This window comes from Neodiprion pinetum, chromosome 3 (assembly GCF_021155775.2).
Source record: "Neodiprion pinetum isolate iyNeoPine1 chromosome 3, iyNeoPine1.2, whole genome shotgun sequence".
NCBI lineage: Eukaryota > Metazoa > Arthropoda > Insecta > Hymenoptera > Diprionidae > Neodiprion > Neodiprion pinetum.
This window is the reverse complement of record NC_060234.1, coordinates 1947874-1967717: the sequence shown is the minus strand read 5'-3', so window position 1 is coordinate 1967717 and position 19844 is coordinate 1947874. Positions and strand designations below refer to the sequence as shown.

Sequence of the window (19844 nt, the reverse complement as noted above, 5' to 3'; positions counted from 1 at the left end):
CAGCGTTCCATTTTCCTTGTCACCGCCGCATCGCTGCCTTGAAATTTGGACCTAATTCACCTGCTCATCGTCAGATACCGGCATAGTGATTTACATTTACATATTTTATTCATGCGTCCTGTGCCCACCTGAATTCACGCGCTTAGCTCACTTAGATAATATCTTCAGTCAACGGTGCCCCGGAGTACAAAAGTCGTGCTTCGCTGGTAGCGTGATTACAGTAAAAGTGGTTGATGCTTGAATAAAACATATATCGCGGTTCAGAATTGATAATCGTCTGTAAACAGTGATTTCAAAGAAGTTGGTGACATTTACATCGACACAGTATTACTTGGTTTTTTTTTCTCACAGTACAACGACTTTGCGACTATGTGCAAAGCACAGGATAATAAGGCAAGTATTTACTGTTTTTCTGCCAGTGTCGGTCAACTTTATTCCTTTTTTTTATTTTTTATTTTATTTTATTTTTAACTGTCGCACAGTGACTTTCACTTTTTAACTTCCCGTTTCTCTGTTTTCAGAGGGAAAAGAAAGTTATTGTAATAACACTGAAAATGAAAAATTCGAATTTTCAATAAATCTCCATGTTTCAATGTAGAGAATCATCTCAAATTTACTTTCAAATAGACGCTGCGTGTCAATTTGAATATGTGATCAAATTTTTGTTCGACGATATCTCGAAAATGAGTTACCGAATTTTTATGATTTTGATCGCAATCGACGCCGTCTTTTCAAACTTAGAACTGAATAGATTCTGGCTTTGATCGGTTCAGTACTTTTTCAATTATTTAAATATTGAAATTACAACAAATAAAAAGTAATACCTTTAGAATGGATGACCGGATGCAAATTAAAATTGGTATCGCATAGTGTTTTGTGTTACTGGTCACGAATACGATGTTTGACTTCCAAACTTCGAATGAGATAATAGCACTATTATTACTATAATTCACATTACTATTATTACATTAGCTCAAAACTAGTTTGAATACGGGAAGTTCAAAGGTTGGCTTAAAGTTAGCCTAAACCTGTTTGTTTTATGTGTGATCATAATTTTGTTATCGATGATCTAAGAATTCCTCTCTTTTAAATATAAATGATACACATAAGTATATCTATTTATCTGAGAAGGTCAATGTTTATATGCGAAATTTCTATTACAAGAAAACATCAGTTTTATGCTTGAGCCTGCTGTAATTATCGAAGAATATTTTCTCTTTAGGCAGATAATCCGCACCAAAAACAGCAGCTCAGTCTAGGAAAAGCATTGAAACAACTAGCGCTCGAACTCCTCTGGATTTTTATCACACAAATTCACAGTTTGTTTGACTTGGTAGTAGATTTCTGCTTCAAATTGTACTATCAAAACAAGATACGCAAAGTAGGGCCTATTAAAAACAAATTATTACTTGAGAGTGCGGTAGATTTGGCAGAGAAAATAAGGTGAGAAGAAAGAATAGCGCGCCTTTCCGTCTCTTCGAATCCAAGACTCTGATTGATGCCTTTTCTTTCTCCTTCATCGACTTCTACTATAGAAACAAGAAAGTCACTGCTGAGGAAGTCGTGCAATCCTTTATCGAAAGATGCAAAGAGGTACAGGAAATCCTCAACGTCATTGTCGAGGATCGTTACGAACAGGCGATCGCAGAGGCCAAAGAAGTTGATAAATTGATAAACAAGCATCCAGACCCTGCGTCTTTCGAGATAACAAAACCCTTCCTCGGAATTCCATTTACCACCAAGGAGAGCAATGAGGCAAAAGGTAAACTGAGAACATTCTGGAGTCTACAACTCCTTGAAACGATACAAGGAAATCCACTTTTTCAGGATTTCTTCACACAATGGGCTCAATGTTTCGTCGCGATTATCGCTCCCCCGAAGATGCGACTGTGATTGGCTACCTGAAATCTGCCGGAGGGATAATAATTGCTAAAACAAACATTCCGGAGTTGAATATGTGGACGGAATCTAGAAATAACTTGTACGGCCAAACAAATAATCCTTATGACACGACCAGAACTGTTGGGGGAAGTAGCGGAGGAGAAGGTGCGATAATTGCGTCATGTGGTGCGCCGATCTCTATTGCTAGCGATATTGGAGGATCGATAAGAATGCCGGCATTTTTCAACGGAGTATTTGGCCACAAGCCTTCGGAAGGTGGGAAGATGAGCTGTACGAGTATTTTCCAATTATGTATACGTACGTTATGAAATTATATTTGATTGATTTCGATCAGGTTTGACACCCATGAAGGGCGTTGGCCTCAGAGAAAACGAATATGACATATCGATGGTAGAAGCTGGCCCGATATGCAAAAAAGCCGTTGACCTGGATCCTCTGTTAAGAGTTCTCATTGGTGATAATATTTCCAAGCTTAAACTTGATCAACCTGTCGACTTGAAGACACTACAAATTTTCTATCAAGAAGAGTCAGGCGATATTAGATGCAGCAAAGTTAGTGGATCGCTGAGAAAAGCCATGAAAAACGCCGTAGATCATTTCAAAGGAATCACTGGTGCCGCCACTAAGGTGCAGATGGCGTTTTGAACTATGTGTATTTTTTTTTTTTTTCGTGTGTCAAGCAAACAGAGAAACAAGTTTTTTTGTGAATTTTTTCGCAGGTCAAACTGCCCGGAACTGAATATAGTTACAGATTGTGGCGTTATTGGATGACAAAAGAAGTCGGAGAATTTAATCAGAACATAACAAATAAACAGGTTTGCATTCAAGATGTAATCACGTGTCTACCCAAACTCATTTTGCAGGTGTTATTCGTTCTGTAACGGACCTTCTCTTTTTCAGTACCGTACCACTGCAAAAGCAGAGCTTGTGAATCTGTTGACATTCAGAAGTCAGCTAACCTTAGCGGCTATAATTAAGCTTATAGACAATGATTATTTACCCAAAGAAAAAGGCGAGTGGGCTGAAAAAACGACTGAGAATCTCAAAGTAGAGTTACTGGTGAGGAAATTTCTTGGAAATCAATGGCACATGCGTATTGCGTGTGATCTTGTAGGGAAACTGATATTTTCGACATATTTTGGATACCTAATGGAAGGTGTATCTTTTTTTTTTTCTTTCTCATTTCCAGAATAAGCTGGGTGATAACGGAGTGCTTTTCTATCCTTCCTCGCCACTTACGGCAGGTTATCATTACTCTGCATACTTTAAACCTTTCAACTTTGGTTATTGGTGTATTTTCAACGTTCTTAAGTTTCCCGCTTGCCAAGTGCCTCTTGGATTAGATAAAAATGGACTTCCCGTTGGAATTCAGGTGAATGTCCAATTTACAGTGGGAATAAACACTCGAACAAGTTACCATTGGAACAAAAAAAAAAATTCTTCCTTTACTTAAAGGTTGTTGCTGCACCCTATCAAGATCATCTATGTCTCGCGGTTGCCAGAGAGTTGGAATCTGCCTTTGGAGGATGGGTCAATCCGTCCTAATTCTTTAAAATCATAATAATAATAAATGCCTACATAGTTGAGCGAAATTGCTGGTGGTGTGGAATTAATAACTGAATTGTATACACAGATCTACTAATATACTGGGTTGAAGGGTAAGTTTTCAAAAGATAGTATACGTAAACGATGCTCCTTAACAAATCATTGTCCTATTCGCTGCTCTATTAGTTCATACACGAGATAATTTGGTAATGAATTTTTACGTTACCAATGAATGAAATTTGATAAAATTCTGATGAAATGAAGGATACATAGTCCATATACTTATAAATTCTGTGATCATTTTTCAAATATTTTCTTTGTACTTTTTGTATTGTGATAGTATTTCGTTCTGTGTACGTCGTTAAAACTGGTGAAATGATTGTGTCAAATGAAGAAAAAAAAAAGAAAAAATATATGCAAGTGTATAAAAGTCGAGAGAAGATATTTATTGTTTAAATTTGTATTGTGATCTGTTATTTAAATTGTTCAAAGTCTCAAGGTTGGTGAAAGAAAATTTTCAACGGGCAAAAATGACGCAAATGAACATAGAAAATCTAACAGTAAGTCGAACTGGAATAGTGATTGCGTAAACTGAATTTTTTACCATTAAAAATGGAGCGAGAGTTCTCGAGATAAACTTCGTACTAAAATTGTAAAGCATAAGAGAGGGAAAAGAAGGAGAATATAAATAAAAGGATTATCTGCTGTAAACTCTCGACGTGTCTGAATAAAAAACTGTTATTAAAAAAAAATGGACAAGTTTTATTTCGTAATTTTATCAACCTCTTTGTTACGGCAATGAAAATTTGTTTTTCAGTAAATCGGTGTGCATCTTTTGCACCGCTCAAGACTAGGTAAAAATTGAACTAAGTTGTAAATCTTCGCCAGAGCGCAAAGTAAACGTTCCGAATGTGTTCACTCACGTTTAATCCTCACATTCGCGTCCGATTTCGAGTTTGAATTTCGCGCGCAATCCAAGTTCGGAATAGTTCGACACGCGGTCCTCGAGATGGCGCAGGATTCGCGAATCGTCCGACAAGAGACGATCGTCCCGGTTGCGGTGTGGCGACGGTGGGTCAAGGAGTGGGATCGAGAAGGCGCGGGTCGTTGGTGTGAGTGTCGGTCGACGAGTGTGAACAACAACAAAAAGAGAAGAACGAACGAACGAGCGGGCGAGCGAGCGAGCAGAGTTACGAAGGGCCGTCGTTTTCGTTTCGGGTTACTTTTGAGCGGCAGAAGGGGGCGGGTATCGCGGCAATCAATCGAGAACGATGGTCGCCCGTGTATCGGTGAACGACGTCTCGACGGGGTGAAATTGCCGCGCAGGAAGTCGTCACTAAGGGCGAACTAAGGAGAGATGTCAGAGAAATGGGCGAGGCCCCGCGCGTACGCGTACCACGTAAAAACGTCGGGGCGTTGAAAAGCCGCGCCGACAGTATACTCAGGATATTCGGTGCGCGGCTCTCCCTCTCCGAGGAGGACGTCCTCCTCCCCACGGAGGCGATTACCGAGGGGAGAAGCGGGGCCGCCGCTTTCGGGAGAGCGAGCAGACGGGACGAGGTCCTCGTGCCGTTCAAAATCGAAATCCTCGAACCCTTCGTAGCGGGCGATGCTAAGAGGAACGGGGACCCCGACGCAACCGGGAGTGGGGGAATCCCCGGCGTCTCTTCACCCACGGATCACCTCTCACAGATCGCCGCCAGGCTCCAGGTGAGCGAACGATCCTGCAATGACCAAATACCCAATCGACATGTGTATTTATTTATCACCCTCGATACTCGATTCGTGTCTGTCTGCGCGTGTGTGTGCATGTGTCAATTTCGTATAATCAGGCGCGATGCGCTCTTTAATATCGCTGTCCAGCTGCACGTGACCACGCGCGTGCCTAGCGAAAGAAAAAAAAAAAAAAGAGCGCGATCGAATCGATCGAAACATAAACGACGATACTATAGACGCACATGCTCATTGTCGCTGAGAGAAACAAGAGAGCGTGCGATTACGATTTTCAAATTTTTCTCACGAACAATGCAATTTCATTGAGATTCGACGAAACGAACCGCGCGATTTAAAAGACCGCCGACGCTTCGCGAATTCCTACACCACCCAACGCGACGATCGTGAAAAGAGAATGAGAGACGGAGATAGAGATAGAAGAGGGGTATCCATTAACACGTTTCCAGACTATTCGAGCCGGACTTCTTGACTGGTATAACGTAACCACTTCTCCACACGTGTGTATAATAAAACCGAGTGGTCGCACACCTACGCGTCGTCGTATCCGCGTGTATTCGGAGGCATTGACACACATTGTTAAAAAAGGCGGCCTACAGACTTCGTCGAAAACCACCTTCGAATAATTATTGCGTATTCCTTTCTCTCTCTCTCTCTCTCTCTCTCTCTCTCTCTCTCTCTCTCTCTCCATCTTCTTACTTCATTTGTTTTTTATCAGCTCGCGCGGTATTTCAGGCACATGCATACATCATGTTACATGCGTGAGTATGCGCATTGAACGTGACACTCGCGGTGCAGACACATTCGGCACGGATACCACGCGTGCATGCCGCTCCTGCCTCCCTCCCCCTCCTCCCTCCTCGGTGCTGCTTGTACTTAATTCACTCTCTAACCGTGCGAAGCGCGTGTGTCCGGTTTCATTCGGGTTATTAGGCTGTGGCCGCACCTTCCACGTAAACATGGCCGCGTCTGTTTGTCTCTCGCGTATATTTCCACGCTGTTGCTGCTGCTGGTGCCTTCACGTATATCTTACGCGTAGATGCGGCACATGCGTGTACTAGGATAGATTTTTTTCTAATTAGACTTTATCGAATTCTGACTTGACCGCCCCGCAGATTGATGGGAAATAAATAAGCAAACAAACAAACAAACAAACAAACAAACAAACAAACAAACTAATCAATAAATAAATAAATAAATCAATCAATCAATCAAAGTTTCCTTCAAAGCACAGATTTTCATCTCAATCCTAAACCCTCCCGCAAGGGCTGCGAAGTTTTCCGTTTAAGATCCGCGAAAAAACAAGCATTACTTTTTTTTTTTTTTACAGTTTTACTACACGTATTTTGTCGCAGGTTCAATTGTTTGTTAAAAAAATGTTCAAAATTAAAAAAAAAAAAGAACAGTCACTTTTATTGTACAAAGATATAATAGGTTATAATGTATTAAGTTATCCATCCGTTCGCCGCAGATTAACCTTCAGAAACTCTGCCAGCCAGTTGACCGATCCGACTGACGTCATTCGTACGTCATTTGGCCACTTCCGTGTCCTTTCGACGACGCAGCTAGGCTATAAATATATGTATATACAACTAACACGTGCGTTAATCGCATACGTGTCGAGGTACACGGTGCGAAACTCCCCGATGAACCGCGATTAATTTCGCGTAGTATACATTTAATGGGAACGGTATAAACAACCTGATGTTAAAAAACGTACGAGAGGAAACAGGCCGGAGTTACGTTGTTCTAGGAGGTATACCAAAACCATTTTTATAGTTAGACATAGAAAAGGATTAAAGACGGGTGTTTTACGTACCGTAAAATTTAGATCAGAGTGTTCCGAAGTCAAAAAAAAAAAATAAATTTATTTTCGTTTCAAACGCGCGTCAAAATTTCGGTAATACAATTTTGACGGTTTTCACGCACAGCGTAATAATTCACAGCCTGTTTGCGTACATCCTTGTTACATCTATGTTATATCATACGATACATATATTGCCAGAATTACAATTCAGGATGTATTTTCTAATAGTCGTGTTAATGAAGAATCCTTATACGTACAGTCGAATGATAAATAATTGATGTATTTATATACGCGTTGCGTATTATACAACGCGCGCGTGTGATGTATAATAATAAATATACACGGGTTACGCATCGTAGAAATGAGATACCGGTCTGTTCATTGCTTGAAAGTATAATCGCTGTTATTTTTTTTTTTTAAATGTGCAAATCGTATTTCTGAGAAACCTACAATACCTCTAATAATTCGAATCACTTTCCGCTATTTCTTCTTCGAAACTGACGAATGTATAATAACCGCGGGAATGAAATACATACTCAAACTCGTAAAAAAAAACGCCGTATAAACGAGTTTAACAAAGTTCTGCAGGAAGCGAAATAGAAGAAGATGTATAAACATAACGTAAACAAAAAATAAAAAAAAACCAGGAGTAAATCAGTGACAGATGTTTTAATTATTATATGTCGTAGCTGGGCGGGATAAACCAAAGGTTATTTAAATCGTTTCCTACGCAAATCTCGGAAGCGACCATTTTTTCCGCCACGGGAATTCCCCACGAATAACATCGACGCAGGTCGATTAAATTCGAGGAAACCATCGTTATACCCAGTATAATAACAACGAAAACAACAAAAATAATAACAATAATAAATACGTACATCGGAAATATATTTCGTCGATTAGAAATCGAGATCAGTGACAAAAAAGGTGCTGGAAAATTTTATTCTATACTATTATATACAGAGGTGTAGTTCTATTCCTGATGCTTCGTTTCACTGAACACGATAATCGTTTTCTTCGAGATTTCTTCGGGGCTGCAGTTTTGCTGTGCAGTAAACGCGAGCGAGAAGAAGAAGAGGAATAAGAAGATGAAGAAGCGAACGCTGCAAAGCGGAATGCCTACGATGGGCAGATGTAAATGCGTAATTACAACATCGTAAAATCTCCGTCTTCCTATCCGAAGATGAGAGTCGGCAATATCATTTTTCTCCTTCTTCTTCTTCTTCTTCTTCTTCTTCTTCATCTTCTTCGTGTTCTTCTTCTTGGTCTTCGCCGTTTTCGCCCAGGCTTCCAAGAGAGTATACGACCTGTAATGCAGACCATTTATGCGTGTGCCTGCAGGAATATATATATACATATTCTATTTAAAGGTTTACGAGCGGTTAACGCGCCTTGCAACGATCATTCTCTCTACTCGATTTTCTCTCTCTCTCTCTCTCTCTCTCTCTCTCTCTCTCTCTCTCTCTCTCGGCGATTTAACCTTATATTTATTACTTTCCCGCCGGTTTTTCCTTCTTATTCTATCTTGCTGCCTATTTCTTTAATAAATTATTAAACCTCGAAGAACATTATTGGGTAGTTTAATTATAACATTCGAACTGGGCTGTTTATACTGCGAGTCATCATTTGGTCGAGTCGAAGCTTAGATACATACGTATAATAATTGTAAACAAAATCGACCGACCGGCTTGTGTATTTAATTATAAAATATGTAGTTTCTTTGTTGCTGTTGTGTTTTTTTTTTTTTTCTTTTTCTTTCACCGCGCGTTTCACTCTGTACGTCAATTACTCGACGTGAAGAAAACGAAAGTCTTGACGATTTCTACGAAGTTTTCGCCGCGTACTCTGCGATCGAAACGACGATCAGCTGTTCGACCGGCGCGACGCCATGTTGCTTTTATCTTACGTCACAACGCGTATTACAAATTATACAGATCGTTGAAAAAAGTGTGTGAAAAGTACTGGATATACGTACCATACGTATATATTTTACTTTCGTATTTTGTGTTAACACAAAAATTTTCTTTACGGTCGGTAATTTTTTTCACGCGATTGTCTTCGATTATCGTTTTTCCTTACTTTCGCAGTCCCGCTTCATCATTTCAGCGTGATATCGCGATCGTAGAAATACCTCAACGGCGAAAGAGTTTATCGTCGAAATTCTGCACCACCTCGTCTTCTCCTTGTCCCGAATAAACAAACTGCGTTATGCATGTATACCTACGTGTATAATTAGTGTGTCGAATCTTTTAGCGCCTTCGTACGACGTCCGGTTTACGGTTTGACTTTGGGGTAAAAATAGTGACGATTCGGCCTCGCGTCGTTGCCGCGCTACGAAAGCTCGTTCCCGAAGCTTTGACGCGTTAACGTTGACAGATTCTCGATTTGAGATTCAACGGGAGGGAGGGAATAAAAAATCAGCTTAGAAAAAATTCAGCCTAGAAAGCAGGAAATGAATTGGAAAGAAAAACAAACGAGATGAAAAAGATGAATTCAGAGACCAGGAGGAATAGTAATTTGATACAGGGTGTACGCGTGTACATGTATATATGATAAATATGTGTATATATTACACTTGTCCTGTAACATATCGCGTACTTAAAAATAGAATACCTACGCATGCATAATTTATTATATGAATATTATATAATTATTTATTTATGTGCAGTGTCTGTTATATTTAATTATTATATCGTTTACACAGAGGTGTAACTTGTTACACATTATACGCGTATTAATAAAATGTACAGTATATAATATATTCTCTCATCTGAAGATAATAAAATATTGTTGAAAAAAAAATCTTTATCGATGATAATTCTCATTCACCCGTATAAAATAACGCGTTGAACGTTTTGTAAGGGACATGAAAAAAAAAGGATTGTAATGTATCATGGTCACGAGTTTTGTGAATGAAATTCGATACCTAACCGACGCCAAAGTTTAAATATATAATGACGTATCGCGTATAATACGATATGTTACGCAAATCTGCAGGCTCATTATACAAATTACAGTTACTATTTATGTGTCTATTTAATTTTATGCCTGAAAAAATCCATAATGTACGTAAGTCTTTTTTTTTTTTTCGTCGTTTAAACTTAGGATCTAATAATTTGCGGTTCAGGTTCAAAGATGTGCACAAAATTTCAGAGAAGAAAATATAATCGTGTAAAATCGTGTATAAAACACATGTAAGGCTATATATAAGATCTCGCAAACATTTTTTTCTTTCTTTCTTCTTCCTTTTATCGCTGGTATCTTCGATCTTCAAATTATGATAAAATTTTGAATTCCATTTATTCCTGCTTTTTTTTTTCTTTCTCTTTTCAATCCCATGCAGGCATTCCGTTTAATCGTATATCATTTAAAAAATATAAAGTTTTTACCAGAAATTATCGAATGAATTTTGTACGCGTATTTTACCTACGCGATTTTCAATTATTCTTATTCGAAATATCGATTCAAATCACGTTTTTAAACTGTTATTCCATTACTTAGTTATTAGTCGATTGTTTATTCACGTTTCATTGTTTACAGATGTAGTTTTGCCACTACTCACTTTAATCGTATGAATAATCCTATGTTGCGTATCGTCCATTTTGTAATTATCCTGTCTGATTTACCTTTCGACAATGTTTATGTTCACGCAGTCTTAGAAATTATCGCTCGAGTAGTAGTAATTTTGAAGGGGGTGAGGGGATATTAAGTTTATATCGCATTGCATACACGTTGATCCGGGCGATAATATACGCTGACACACACATAAATAAATAAATAAATCAATGTATATATATTTATATATATAGACACCACATATTATCACGGGGTTATTTCGTTGATCGGTTGTACACGGTATGGATGTATTACACGAATATATATATATATATATATATTCACATGTAAAAGCAAGTGTCGCGGCGTGAGCGCGGTAAGTAATAAGTTGTCGCCAAATGTCACAGATCCCGGATCTCATACATATCTTCGGTTTCTCTGCAAGCACGCCGGTAGCCGTACAGTTGTACGCATATATACAATGTATATACACGTATGCTTTATAAAGAAATCGAGATCTGCGCGTCATAAACGACAATTATATCATGTATATTGTATGGATATGCAAAGGTGCGTATCGATCAACGATCGATAATCATATTACATGTATATATATACATACACACTAGGGTGATTCAAAAAAATCATTATTTTTTTCGAAAAAAAGCGGTAGTGAAAAAACGATTCGGAATGACGAAAAAATAATGCCTGCACGCGGAAAAATTTTTTACTCAAGATTTAGAGGCAGCGCAAGTCGATTTTATGTATTCATTTAAGGTTTTTTTTTCGTAAAATTTAGACAAAATCATAATTGTCAGTGTAAATATATATTCGACGTTGTCGTTCGATCGCATGGGAGGTCGGAGCTCCCGATATGGCTGTGACTTCATTACTGTCGTTTGTAAAGCCGTTGAATGTTACATTATAGATTATACCTGTACATACCTGTACGTAACTGTGTGTGTGTGTGTGTGTGTGTGTGTGTTATTTGTATATAGAAGTTCTGCAAGAAAGGAGAGAAAAAAAACAACAACAACAACGGAAGAAAAAGAAAATATTGCGATAATGATAAATTACGTGTATCGACTAGGTCTACCTTTACCTATATATAGTATTATATACATATATCATCGATATATATTTATAACAAGTCAGTGTATAACAATCTACATACCGATCAGGCATATTATATTATTCTATGTGTATATAACGAATCAATCGAGCGTATAGAGAAGAATTATCATATCACATAAGTCGTATATATATATATATAATATAGCATATTTATATACCCAATAAAGGTAATGCAAATAGTGTGATAAAATACCTGCACGAATGAACCAGAAAATTTTTGTTTTTTTACATCAAGAATAATAATAACACGTTGCAGAATTAATCGATTGGTAAAAGATATTCGTTCGTGAAATGAATTTATATAATTATTATTAATTTACACTTCTACAATTTATATTACAGTCTGTGATAAAATTGGGTATATTAATTGTGCGTTTGCGGCGATAATTTATAACGTCGTTATTCAAGGTCGTGTAGCAGTGTCCTACCCTTAAAGACCGAGAAAACTAAATAAAACAAGTGAACGTAAAAGATGTTCTTTCGTAGCGGAAAAAAATGTGCGGTTTTTCGACACGTGTTAACGTTTCTACATTTCCCGCATTTCCGGGACCAAAAAGTTTACAGTTGAGCTCGGTCGGTAAGGGTAGGATCGCTACATGACCTTAATCCGCATCCTCGGCAGCTTCCGCAATGACAATTAAACTCTCATCGTTCATAGGAAGGAAATCGTTAGTCCGTACGGTCACACCGCGAATCGTTGAAGTGAAACTTCGATTTCCCTGCTGGTGCCATCATGCCACAGCAGAATCGTGTAAGAAAGTTTCCATGCGGCGCCCCGTTTGACTTACATTATACATACACACCGATGTATGTGTGCATTTACATCTATACGCATGTATGTGCGTGTGGTATTGGTTCTAAATGTAAGAGAAAAAGTTCTTTGCTTCGGAAATGAAAGAAAGTAATGAAAAAAGAAAAATGACAACTACGGAGAAAATAAAATCTAACAACAATCGTCTAAATGTATTTTTTTACGAAAACATGTACATTAGTCGAGTGTATAAAAAATAACTTGCATCACTGCAAGTATGAAGGAATTTTCTTTATCGAGCTGTGAAAATCGTGTTGAATTGATTAGTAAAATCGGCGAAAATTGCAAGGATCTGTTATATTTGCGGCGTTAAAACAACTGCTGTAAGAATATTACACCAATGAAATCGTCAGGGTACAACGATTGAGGTAATCGTTGAGATCGAATTTGAAGCGCGGATCTGTAATTGAATTTAAAGGTAAAGAAGGATCTAATTCGTCCTGTTTAACACGACAGTTGAGAATCGTGTGAAGACAGTTGAGATTATGGACGGTTAAGAGATTCGAAACCGTGAACCCGAACATCGCGGTGTATGCAAGGTTGTTTATTGCACGAAGGGGAAATCAGTGCAGGTGAAATCGGTGCGAAAACAACCGCGCGTTTTTAATGCCTAAACGAAAACGGCCACTCGTCCGCTGCGATCGGCGAAAATCGTTTTATCGTGAAGTCGGGACGTAATAGCGTTAGAAGTATACTACGTTCGGTGTTTACCGACCGAGTAAAATGTCCCCTACTTCCAATATCGTCGAAGCCAATCGCATCCTCGCTGATGCGAATATGCCGCAATCATTCTACAATTCTACACGCAATGCGATGTGACATTTTACTCGGTGGTAAACCCGCATTTCGGAGACGTGATAACGTGCCTCAGGGCTCAAGGGGATATTGTATAGTCAATGTTTACCGACCGAGTAAAATGTCCCCTACTTCCAATATCGTCGAAGCCAATCGCATCGTCGCCGATGCGAATATGCCGCAATCATTCTACAATTCTACACGCAATGCCACGTGACGTTTTGCTCGGTCGGTAAACACCGACCGTACAGCATCCTCTTAATCCCTAAAATCACCTTGTTATACCTCCTTCATGCAGGTTTCACATCACGCAGCCCGTTGCCCAAAAACGCGGCGATAGTTTCCTTAGAGGAGAGTAGAGGAGAAGAGAGGATCAGCTCGAGGCGATCTTTGAGAGCGTCTCCTCGTCTTTCGTTCCCGTCTCGCGTCGTCTCGATATCGTCGAATGGAACCGGTTTCCATCATCCAGCCTCTCTTCTCCTCTCGGCTTGCCCGGAAGTCGTTCAATGATCGGCGCCTTTGCGTCTTTCCATTCGGCTTCGGGTCCACACTCGCGTATCGTCATAATCATCATCATCATAATCATTATCATTACGCATCTACAGATAGACTCTGCATAAACACACACACACACACACACATACACGCCTATACACGTAATATTTATTATGTAGAATCACCGCCGCACGGATAAGTTATACAATTGTACATAAATATACATATATACGTTTCAATATCTTCTTGAATGAAATTTGCCGAAAATAAAACCGGTCAACCTTCGTTCGTCATCGGCAAATTATTATCGTCATTATCATTATCGTCCTTACAGGCAGATGTATATAATATACGTATGTACAGATTTAATGGCAATAACAATATATTACATAGGTATGTGTATATAATACAGGATATCATCGACGGACGGTTTCACAGATTTTTTACCGTTTGTTTGGCTTGTTTCTAATACGTTCTTTTTTTATTTATTTATATATTTTTTTTTAATTATGTTCATTTGACTTTTGAATTTTTTACAACTTTTTTTTACTACATTCTGGCTTCTCCGACAAGATCAAATGGAGCAGAAAGATCGTAAGTTCTCTTGGCTATAAGTCACGATGCAGGATCAAGATAATACAATGCACGTATTATATACTAATATCAATGTATTATTATAATATAAATTATACATCTAGGTGCAAATAGTATTACACGTATACGAGTTGCAGATTTACGTAATTTTCTTATCAACATGGTTATCATTATCCTTAACCCAATAGTCAGCCTCTGCAACAGTTTCTCCATTTGTTTTATATTTATTTACATTTTCCTTACTTCCAACTCGAATTTTGTGCAATTATATATACATTTATACGTACCATTAGTCAGCTGCCTCTGATTGAGAGAAATCTGAAGTTTCGAGATAACGCGAAACCGTCATTGTATTTACGTGTATACATATATATATATATATATATATACCGTGATAACGTTGAGTAAAATCGTACATTTTCTTATTGCTTAGTTTTTTTTTTTTTTCTTTCTTCGCATACGAACTAATACCAACGGCGATAAGCATTTATCGGTCGTAACAGCGTAAGATGTATAATAATAATAATAATACAATACACGTATACATGACGTAAAGATTATTAGTCGAAACGGAATTTAAAAAGCCTAATTGCATGTTAAATATACGTTTTATACTTGAAAGGAAGAGAAAAAAAAAATAATAAAAAAAATTTAATACAACTCCGTACACGTCCAGCTTGTCGCTAGCGCTAGTATTTTATTGTTTAACATGTGTTTTATCTACGAAACGATTGTATAATTGTTCTTCGGTAGAGTAAAATAATATCCAACATACATGTATGTATGTGTGTAAAAATTCGGTGATTACATATATGTATGTATGTATACACGTGCGACGGATTTAACGCGAGGTTTATAGGCGGAGAGGATGATTTACGATGCTGGACGATCAGGATATGTTATATTAGCATGCGTTATACTTGTGTATGTATATGCCTTGCGTACTTCGTATACCACACTCACACGTGAAATAAAAGAATCGTACAAAGTACGCACGATTCACGATTCACGATTTGGCCGCAAATCATGATTAATATATTCTCGGGCATTGCGTGTATAAATATAATATTATATAGAACGCTGCAAGGACTTGTACGTACATACGTACGTATATGTAATGTATAATATATACGAGGAATAAATCATTCCATTATGCTTGCGCCGCACGTATACATACGTATATATATAGACACATTTAATGCAAAAAATGACATCGTATATTCGAGTTATTCGAATAAACAAAGTAAAGAATAAAAACCGTACCACTAACCGCGATATCCGCGATGATTATCAATCGATTAGACGACGATCCATTGTCCGCCTGCTGCAAACGCCTCTAACCCTGAGGATATAAACGATGAATCTGACAAACCTTGTGTAACACACTCATGTAATATAAATCATTCGGTATTTGTACGGTAAAAAAAAAAAAAAAAAAAATTAGACGGCCGGATGGATCATCGTGGCAATTAGAGAGTCCTCGTCGATTGATAAAATCCTGAAGTATATACAACCGTCGTATTATTTCTGCTCATCGACATTCACACTACGCATGCATATACACGCATATTGCGAGTAAAAAAAAGTTTGCGAAATTGAATTTTGAAATTTCCGCAATAATATTCATTACGTTTGGATTTTATTTTACTTTTATAATTGTTTTTTTTTTCCCCTCATTTCTTTTATTTCCTTCTCTTTCATCATCCCAGAATTCTTACACATGTGACAAGACTTCTCTTCTCTCGATTATACGACGATGCAGTTGCAGGCTCGCTATGCACAAAATATAATATAACACGCGCATGCATTCATATACAGCGTTGCACAGCTGACTGTGTAACCCACGCGTAACTCGACGTACATGCTATGCATGCACATTGTACATACATACATAGGTATACATATAATATGCGAGAGTAGGTCAGAGTCGAGGATATCTTTCACCGGACCTCTTTACTCTCTGGCTCGAGGCTCTGGGTCACAATCAAGGATGTTGCTTGCATCCGTCCGTCTTATTATACATACATGTATACCTGTATTTACACACACACACACACACACACATATATATATATATATATATATATATATATATAAATACTTACGTATCTATTCACATTTATTTATCCTCAATCTCTCCGGCATGTACAAGAGATTATGTGCCCGGTGTCTAAGGTCCGTTGTAAATATTATTATTATTATTGTTGTTGTTGTTGTTGTTATTATTATTATTATTATTATTATTATTATATATCGTGGCTACGTATAATACATTTCGCAGCCCACGCTAATTTTTATTTAAAACCTCTTGCAGATCCTCTTTCCTTGTTTTTCTTCTTTTTTTTTCCCCATCCGCGATCCGTAGTAAAATTTTTATTCATCGATCAATCGACTGTCTAATTTTTTTACGATTCTTTTTAATTTCAAATTTAAACAGTTTTTTTGCGCAAAGAACTCGTACGAGAAAAAAGAAAAAATCGTCAACCGACCGAGAATAGAATTCTAAAGTTACAAGTATGCGATACATATATTCATAAAATATATTTCACAGCGGTAAGAAAATATGTAAGCAGATGTGTCGATGAATTTTAATTTTTTCGCCGTTTGACCATTTTCAATCAAGTTCGCCTCGATATTATCCAATATACCAAACGTAAGGCTGATCTTATCGCGTTAATTAGCATCAAAATTTGCATTATCTGTAACAACAGGTTTCCCGATAAGCGTGTATCAATGTAACGCAATACATTCAAGAAACAGTAGTACGTAAATATCGGTTTATTGCGAAAGTGCATGGAACTCGGGCTACCTGCAGCGTCGGCATCATCCCGCGGCATTAGCTATCAGATTTTGCTTCTGCGGGTAGAAGAAACCTTTCTCCGTTGCGGGCTATTTGTATCGTGTCTGTATTCTATACGGGGTATATATATGTATATACAATTATACGCTACACGCATACCGACCCGTCGGCTGTTGGATCGGTATGCATTACAGGTACTGTCGATCTCTGATCTTTGGCTGTCGATGACGGTCGATGACTACCGCATTTATCGTTATAGGTTATACACAGATGTGATAATATTTACACACATGCATGCACACGGACATTCACGATCAGCGCGTTCACGTGCAGCATCCGCGTTTATATTGCATATCACACAGAGACACGTATTTAATGACATTACGTAAGATATGAGATTGAATTTGTTTATTTTTCGGTTTATTTTATACGCTCTTTTTTTTTTATGCATATATTTCTTATTATATAGTTACGTCAGGTATAATATCGTACGTAAACGTTTAATTTTGTTTTATGGAACGTGTGTTATAAACACTCTGTCCATACGCGTGTACGGGGTATTCCATGACAAATCGGGCAAATGGGTCTGACGCTTGACCTCTCCGATTTGACTCTCGAAGGTATTAATCCCCCCCACCACCAATTTTTCGAATCGAGTTGGATTAACTACAGTTTTTGAAAACCACCGTATTGATCATCGACGCGATTGAAAAATCTGAAATAATTCTGAAAGACCTTGCGTTACGTATGAATGTGTTTGAGCTATCGCTCACACGGTAAAATGACTCTTCTTTCCAATTTTAAAAAATGTACCTTTCGAGAGAGCTCGAAACTAAAAACATCTCGGCCCAAAGTTGAAAAATTTACATAACCGACATTTCCATGACTGAAAAATTAGCCTCTTTGACAGCGAAAAGAATCATTTAAAAAATCGCGAGCCAAATCGGAGAGGTCTAGGGTCAGGCCAGGTCGATTTGGCATGGAATGCCTTATACACGTGCGCATAATACCGTGCAGTTGCGGTCGCTGCCGATCCGCAGCCGTCCTAAAGAAAGATTCGCAAACAGGTATAGGTATAATAATAAGAAATGGAGCAACGCCTTTTCCCGCCTTCCTTACACTCCGCGTATTACACGCTGCCTGCTTTTACAACCCTGATCGCCTTCGTATTTCAAACGCCCACGAGATCGACGCCGATCTGCACAACCGCCTGCATCATGTATGGACTTGCAGCTGCGTTCGATGATCATCGCGATGCTTTTTATTCCCGCGATTAAAATTACCCATACATATAAAAGAAGTCGTTTGTCAGGGTGACCAACCATCGTGAACGTAACCTAAAAAATTTTGACATTTGTCGCTGGAAGTTGTCCTCAGCACCGATAACTGCGAAAAATTTCTTAGGTTACGTTGACATCATATGCGAACTGCAGTAATTGTCTAAATTTACGACGGTTGGTCATCCTGGCGAACAACTGCTCTCAGGTTGCAGCGCATGCGCGTTAGACTACAGCAGACACCGATGTATGTATGGAACATTCCACGTGAAATAAGTAGCACGTGTACGTCGCCTCCTTCGATTCCGATCATGTTTTTTTATTTTTGTTCAGATTTATTTCAGCCACTGGTGAAGTTTATAAAAAATTGCAAAACCAATTAGGAAAACGCAATTTTTAACGTGTGGGAATTTTTTCAGATCATTAGAAATGGCGTTTTAGTAATTGGTTTTTCGATTTTTTTCAAATTTCACCGGTGGGTAAAAAACTTTGAAAATAAATTCCGAGAACTTTTGGATCGGTAGGAACATCGTACTGAAAAATGATTAAATTCGAAGAGAATGAAGTACGTGGGCTGATAATTTGACGTGGAATACCCCGTACGTAGACATACATATATATTTCATGTTTATAGAATTTCTAAATCGGGAATCGGAAGGAAATAGAAAAAAGGAATATGTAACAGGTGTAATCGAATATAAGAACTTTAGATAATATTTACCGTATTTTATGTTCGTAATATCTTTTACAAATTTATATATATATATATATATATATATATATATATATATACATACCTACCTATACATATATATTGTACATGTAAGATATTCGCATAGGTACGATGAATAATCATTCGAAATAATATACAAAAGCGATGTAATACACACCATATATGCATGTCATGCGTTATAGAAATGTGATGCAACCTGCGGTTCAGATTGCCCGACATAGGAATTATATATTACACGTGTCGCTTATATTTACATACACAGGTATATAAGTATAACAAACGCACGTAGTTGTACGTTCGTGACACGTTATAAATAATACGCGTTAATTTTTTTCTATCAATGCAAGTGTTTCCCGTATCGGATTATCCTTGACGATGGGAGGGGATAAAAACCGATACTTGAAAAAATTAATTCTCTACGATCATTACATTGTTTTGTGAGAATGCGTTATAGAAACAAATTGCATAGGTATATAGATACGTGTATAATTTTTTAATTGGCAAATGAATTGCAATCATAATTGAAATTCCGCGGAGCTACACAGCGTGATATATGAAAATGTTTTTTTTTCTCTGCTTCTTCTTTTTTTTTTTTTTTTTATTTCTACCGAGAATGGAATTTTTTGCGTAAATAACATGGTAATTTCCAATTTTTATTTGTTCAT

The 19844-nt window shown here is 37.8% G+C and overlaps 2 protein-coding genes and 1 long non-coding RNA gene across 3 annotated transcripts in view; 2 read left to right on the top strand and 1 right to left on the bottom strand.

Annotated features, from left to right (window-relative positions):
- The first annotated feature begins 52 nt into the window (after window positions 1-52).
- Window positions 53-3950, top strand: LOC124215727 (fatty-acid amide hydrolase 2). The gene is made up of 9 exons (XM_069134314.1): window positions 53-397; window positions 1227-1443; window positions 1536-1762; window positions 1828-2157; window positions 2237-2529; window positions 2622-2717; window positions 2803-2961; window positions 3092-3274; window positions 3358-3950. The coding sequence occupies exons 1-9, from the start codon at window positions 370-372 to the stop codon at window positions 3445-3447; spliced, it is 1623 nt and encodes a 540-aa protein (XP_068990415.1). The 5' UTR covers window positions 53-369; the 3' UTR covers window positions 3448-3950.
- LOC138190571 (uncharacterized) lies at window positions 281-891 on the bottom strand. The gene is made up of 2 exons (XR_011176624.1): window positions 825-891; window positions 281-548 (listed from the first exon to the last, which is right to left on the bottom strand). It is a non-coding gene; the product is annotated as an uncharacterized lncRNA (long non-coding RNA).
- Window positions 3951-4508: 558 nt separating the features above from the next.
- Window positions 4509-19844, top strand: part of Regnase-1 (Regnase 1) — a 35813-nt gene continuing 20477 nt past the window's right edge. Inside the window, exon 1 of the mRNA XM_046619450.2 lies at window positions 4509-5157. Within this exon, the coding sequence (XP_046475406.1) occupies window positions 4816-5157 (342 nt within the window). The 5' untranslated portion in view covers window positions 4509-4815. The remainder of the gene's footprint in view (window positions 5158-19844) is intronic.